General features: G+C 36.3%; 1 protein-coding gene across 1 annotated transcript; it reads left to right on the top strand.

The window, feature by feature from the left end:
• Positions 1-424: 424 nt before the first annotated feature.
• Positions 425-2462, top strand: LOC116139151 (glucan endo-1,3-beta-glucosidase). The gene is made up of 4 exons (XM_031424821.1): positions 425-593; positions 668-1644; positions 1800-2124; positions 2257-2462. Exons 1-4 carry the CDS (start codon positions 512-514, stop codon positions 2277-2279), a joined length of 1407 nt encoding a protein of 468 aa, XP_031280681.1. The 5' UTR covers positions 425-511; the 3' UTR covers positions 2280-2462.
• The last annotated feature ends 3197 nt before the right edge of the window (positions 2463-5659 follow it).

The following is a 5659-nucleotide window of genomic DNA, read 5'->3' as shown; positions in this document are numbered from 1 at the left end:
TATATATCTTTTTATTTTTATATAAAATTGCCCCCACTTGCAAATTTTTCTGGTATTATCACTCTATGTACGTAATATTATTTTTAAATTTAACAAGTATACATATGATAAATATATAATCATAATACATATGTCTATTTTTATTAAAGTTTATCATGCTAATTGGTGCATGAAACTAACAAGATACTTCGGCTTTAGTGTCTTGTTCTTTTGATCGATCAGTTCCCTTGTTGTGCAAGCTAAATATAAATTGCATCAACAGATTATCCCTCCCGACAAAGAAGAAAAAAGAGAGATATGAATGATGATAGAGCAGATGCAAAAGGAAAAAAAGCGAAAATTCAAAGATGATTCTAACTTCTAAAGCAGACACACACTCACTACTAAAGTTCTCACAAAACATAACCAAATTCAAACTCCCCCATTCTCAAAGCAAAGAATCTCAATCCCACTTCTTCAATTTCAACCCTCCATCTCTAGCTACTCCCTTGCACCACCACACTTCCAAATCATGGCAAAACTCTCGTCAACTTTCCTCTCTTCATTACCTATCACAATTTGGCTGCTTCTACTTGCATTCATACTCATCCAAGGTATAATTTTTTAGTTATTTGATTATAATTTTTGAGTCAATAGTAAAGCTAATTAATAATATTATTGTATGCAGGAGTTGAAGGATCTATTGGAGTCAACTATGGCACGGTTGCAGACAACCTCCCTCCACCATCAAAAGTTGCACATTTTCTATTAGAATCCACCGTCATCAACCGTGTTCGGCTCTTTGACGCCAACCCAGAAATCTTGAAGGCCTTTGCTCGCACAGGAATCGAAGTCACAGTCACTGTCCCCAATGACCAAATCCCCCACCTCGCTAAACTAACCTCCGCTCAACAATGGCTGAAAACTTACATCCAACCCCACACTCCCGCCACCAATATCGTTCGCATTTTAGTCGGCAACGAAGTCCTTTCATTCGGAAACAAATTGCAAATCGCAAGCCTAGTTCCCGCCATGCAAACCCTCCACACCGCCCTCGTCGCGGCGTCTCTCAACCGTCGAATCCAAGTTTCGACGCCTCATTCTTTAGGCATTCTCTCATCTTCGAGCCCTCCCTCCTCCGGCAAGTTTCGACAAGGATACGATACTCATGTACTTAAACCATTGCTCAGCTTCCTTAGAGCCACCAACTCCCCTTTCTTGGTGAACCCATACCCTTTTTTCGGCTGCTCGGCCGATACCATTGATTATGCTTTGTTTAGGCCTAATTCAGGAGTGTTTGATCAAAACACAAAGCGTCTTTACACCAACATGTTAGACGGTCAACTTGATGCAGTCTTTTCAGCTATGAAACACCTTGATTTTACTGATATTGAGATTGTCATAGCCGAAACCGGGTGGCCTTCGAGAGGAGATTCTTCACAAATTGGTGTTGATGCAAGGAGTGCAGCTGAATATAATAGAAATCTCATGCGCCATGTAACATCAGGCGTCGGCACGCCACTCATGCCAAATCGGACGTTTGAGACTTACATATTTGCTCTTTTCAATGAAGATCTCAAGCAAGGACCAACAAGTGAAAGGAATTTCGGACTGTTCGAGGCCGATTTGACGCCGGCCTATGATATAGGAATCCTCCGGTCCACGGTAGCCGCCGCCGCTGATAATCACCATGTTGCATATTGTTTGTTAGTCATTACAATCGGGCTTCTAGTAATTAATATTCATGGTGAAATCATCTAGAAATATAGTACATTATGTACAATTTTTATTTGATTTTTTCATGTACTTGATTTTTTCAGGCTAGATCTTCCATTCCCACCAATCCAACACCAGGGCCAAAAGTGGCACCTGTGACTCCAGTGCCTGCAGGGCCAATGGTTAAGGGCAAAAAGTGGTGTCTGCCAAAAAGAGGAGCCGAAATTGAGGCTCTGCAGAGCAATATTGATTATGTGTGTGGGTTGGGTTTGGACTGTGGGGCCATTCAAGTGGGTGGTTCTTGTTTCCTTCCAAATACAGTTCGAGCTCATGCAGCATACGCCATGAACGTTTACTACCAAGCTATGGGAAGGAACGATTATGATTGCGATTTCAAACAAACTGGTGCAATCTCAGACGTTGATCCAAGTATGTTAATTATTTATTGGTTTCTTTTATATATTATATGACCTTATATATCTACCTTGCTTTTTAAGGAAAGAATCACTGATTAATTAATTAACTGATCGTATCTTTTTGTTGGTTTTTTTGATACTGCAGGCTACGGAAAATGCAAATATTAATTTTGATGAGTGCAAATTTGCAATGAAGTTGAGGCATACATTTTATGTTAGTTAATTAGATTTTAATTAATTTGTAATTTTGTTGTTGTTTTAGAATAAGTACAATGAATGTAAAATGTAAACTAGCTATGGCTAGTTTAAAGATAGTACTGATAAATGCTTTTTATAGTCACAGCAACTTTTCCGAAGCTACCACTCTTTGCAATTTTTTCTCTGCATTTAAATATTTATTCTTAATACAACTGCGCCATAAATTTTTTGTATAAAAAATATCTGTTATGTTATACAGGACTTATTTCTATGTAAATTTGAATATCGAGCTTGTGATATAAATTTTTTTTTCCCTTAAATATCATTTTGTTTTGTAACGTATGCCTAAATTGTCCCTATATAACATGGAAATAATAGATCGTCATTTCATAATATAAAAGGGTTTTGATCTAAACCTCCCTAGATTTAACTAAATAATAAAATTTGTTTTGAGATTTAATAATAAAATTTGTTTTGAATAACATAAATTTCTCATTTGTTAGTAAACCGTTAGCATATAGTAAAAATTTATAACATGATGGGTTTAATGAATCTTTACCATATTATCTACCTATCATTTATTTATAACACAAAAAATTAAACAACAATGAAATTTCTGTTATTACTATAACCATAAAGCAACTTTTATTATTTAATTATACCTAAGGGTAATTATTGTTATAAACCCTAATATAAACCTACAGTTTAAGATCAAGCTAACCTAATTAAAGACTAATTCAACCAACATCACCTCCCACAAAAGACACCACCAAAACCAACCTTACCCCACCAAAGAGTTATCCTAAAATTCACCCTAAACCACCATAAAATCCATCCTAAACTACGGCAAAAGCTATCCTAAAATCTACCATATGTTAATGACTATAAAATTCACCACCAACAAAATTAAGACCAAAACCCATCTTAAACCACCTCAAGAGTCACCCTAAAAGTCACCCTTAGACCACCTCAAAATACCACTATAAAATCCACCCTGAACGACCGCAAAAGCTACACTAAAGTCTACCATAACCACCACAAAATCCTTCATATCCACCACCATAAGTCACACTAAACCACCGCAAAAGCCACCGAAAATCCACCATAAACCATTACAAAATCCATACCGTCAACCAATATAAAACCCCTGATCATCTATAGCCACCTTAAACCACCACAAGAGCCATCATAGTACCATATATATTTACCATGTATCCACCCTTACAAAAACCTTCAAACTTATAGCTAAACCACCACAGAAAGCTAACCTAAAATCCTTCATAAACAATCATTAAACACACCAGCAAACATTACAAAAGACAGGTTTAATTCAAGCATAAAAATCCATCATCAAATACACCAAAATGTACCATCAACCATGATCAAATCTACCATTTAACACAAAACACCCCATAATCAAACTTCCCAAAACTAAAAAAAGAGGGCACAACCACTACTAAAGAGATTTGTAGATAAGAGAGCAACTTGCAAAACAGGGAATGGTAGGGGAGAAGGAATAGGAAAGACAGGATGAAAAAGAACTGAAAGGAAAGTAAGAAAAAAGAAGTCGACACTACATTGTAAAAAGTTTTTACAGCTTTTTGTTAAATGGTGTTATTAAAGATGCTATGAAAAGTTGCATACTTTTCACATCATTTATCAAAAGCTGCATAATTGTTTTCATTAAGTTGTAGTTGTAAAATACAATTGACTTTGCAATCTTTCTTTTTGAATTTAGTACATTGTTTATTGGTTTTGACAATGGTTTGGAAAAGCAAAATGCAGTTAGCAATAGCACAACTGATCTTGGGCAATCCTCTACAAACAGAGTAACCCAACAACATGAAAATCAGCCAAATTTTCATAACAATGGTCACCACCCAAATAAGGGGCATGGTCTACGGTAGCGGAACTAGGATTTAAATCTTGGGGTGGTCGAATCCTTATAGTACAATTTTTTTACCTCGACGGCATGAGGGAAAATTTTATTAAATAAAAAAAAATGACACCTAGTTCGGGGGACATAATGAACCTTACTCCCAAAAAAAAAAACCTAATACAAGCAAATTAAAAGAAATTAAAAAAATGAATGAAATGCGATACATGTCAAACAAGGAAAATAAGAAATGTCTAATAAAATTTCACTCCACCAGATAGTACTTGACACTGTTTGAGATCTTGAAAATCATTTATAATTGACTCCAAGCTAAATTGTTTAGTAATATCCCTTTTAATAATGCACATCACTGAAAATGATTTTTCGCTAGTAGCAGTGGAAGCTGGAAGAGTAAGCTTAAGAATAATTAATATTCTTGATCAGATGCAAGCTAAAATTATCAAGTGTAATTGTTCCAGTCAAAGGCGTTAGATTAAAGTAGTTGACTCTACCAATTATATTGTTCTTGAGTAAGCGTTTATTTTGTTATTATTGTAGTTAAGAAATTTGTTTGTAATTGCACTATATACACGTAGAGACTATAAACTTCTGGATCCTATATAAACTTTGTTGTGCTAATAAAATAATATAGTCCCGAGTGCTCATTTTCTTTCGTTTTCCCTTTGTTATCAATTCTATATACCAATGTTTTCAAAACCAACTCGATCAATGACCCAGTCAAGTGACTAGTCCCGGGTTGATTGGTTGAACCGATTGGATTGGCGGCTTGACCGTCATATCAAGCAGGTTTGAAATCTAGCAAACACACCCTTGAGAAATTTTCATTAGTACCTGTAGGTTTGAAATCCAACAAACACACCCCCTAGATTTGAGCAGGAAATCGCAAAATAGACAAGTGACGGCGACGACGATCGATGGCCAATCAGACTTCGAGATAATGGGGGTTTTGGTAGGGAGATGCCGATGAGGCAAATGGAGAGGTCGGGGTAACTTTTGACGCCAGAATCTGCCTGAATCAGAGAGAAAGCCGCCGAAATCAGGGTTTTGGTGACCTTGTTTTGGCACAAAGCTGGTTTGACCGACGGTTAGTTACAATAACCCTGGTCCAACAGCGGGTCATAATGTGTGAACTGCATATTCTGATTTTCAGACCTTTAAAACTCAGCCCAACCTTTGGTTCCTGGTTCAACGGCCGAGTTTAAAAACATTGCTACATAGTTGATAAACTTTTGAATTCTGAATCGTCAACTACATTTTGCTCGTAATGTTGAAACTTTTAAGACTAGCTTCTCATGATCAGTGAAATCTTTAGAGTAAAAAATTTCCACCCGTTGAAAAACACCATTAGCACTATAGATTTGTACGTTTCTTGAGGATCTAAGGCTATGCCAAATAAGCCTCTACTTGCAAAGCCTATGTTTTTAGGCAGGTTTCAGTCTTATATATTTCAATG

Source organism: Pistacia vera, unplaced genomic scaffold (genome assembly GCF_008641045.1).
Source record: "Pistacia vera cultivar Batoury unplaced genomic scaffold, PisVer_v2 Contig347, whole genome shotgun sequence".
NCBI classification, from domain to species: domain Eukaryota; kingdom Viridiplantae; phylum Streptophyta; class Magnoliopsida; order Sapindales; family Anacardiaceae; genus Pistacia; species Pistacia vera.
Note: the sequence above shows the minus strand (reverse complement) of the source record. Positions and strands in the feature narration are given on the sequence as shown.

Excerpts from the sequence above, each read along its gene's own strand:
- LOC116139151 (XM_031424821.1), top strand. The coding sequence starts at position 512 with ATGGCAAAACTCTCGTCAACTTTCCTCTCTTCATTACCTATCACAATT. Across the intron at positions 1,645-1,799 it reads TAGGAATCCTCCGGTCCACG|GCTAGATCTTCCATTCCCAC; the intron begins GTAGCCGCCGCC and ends TGATTTTTTCAG. Across the intron at positions 2,125-2,256 it reads AATCTCAGACGTTGATCCAA|GCTACGGAAAATGCAAATAT; the intron begins GTATGTTAATTA and ends TTGATACTGCAG.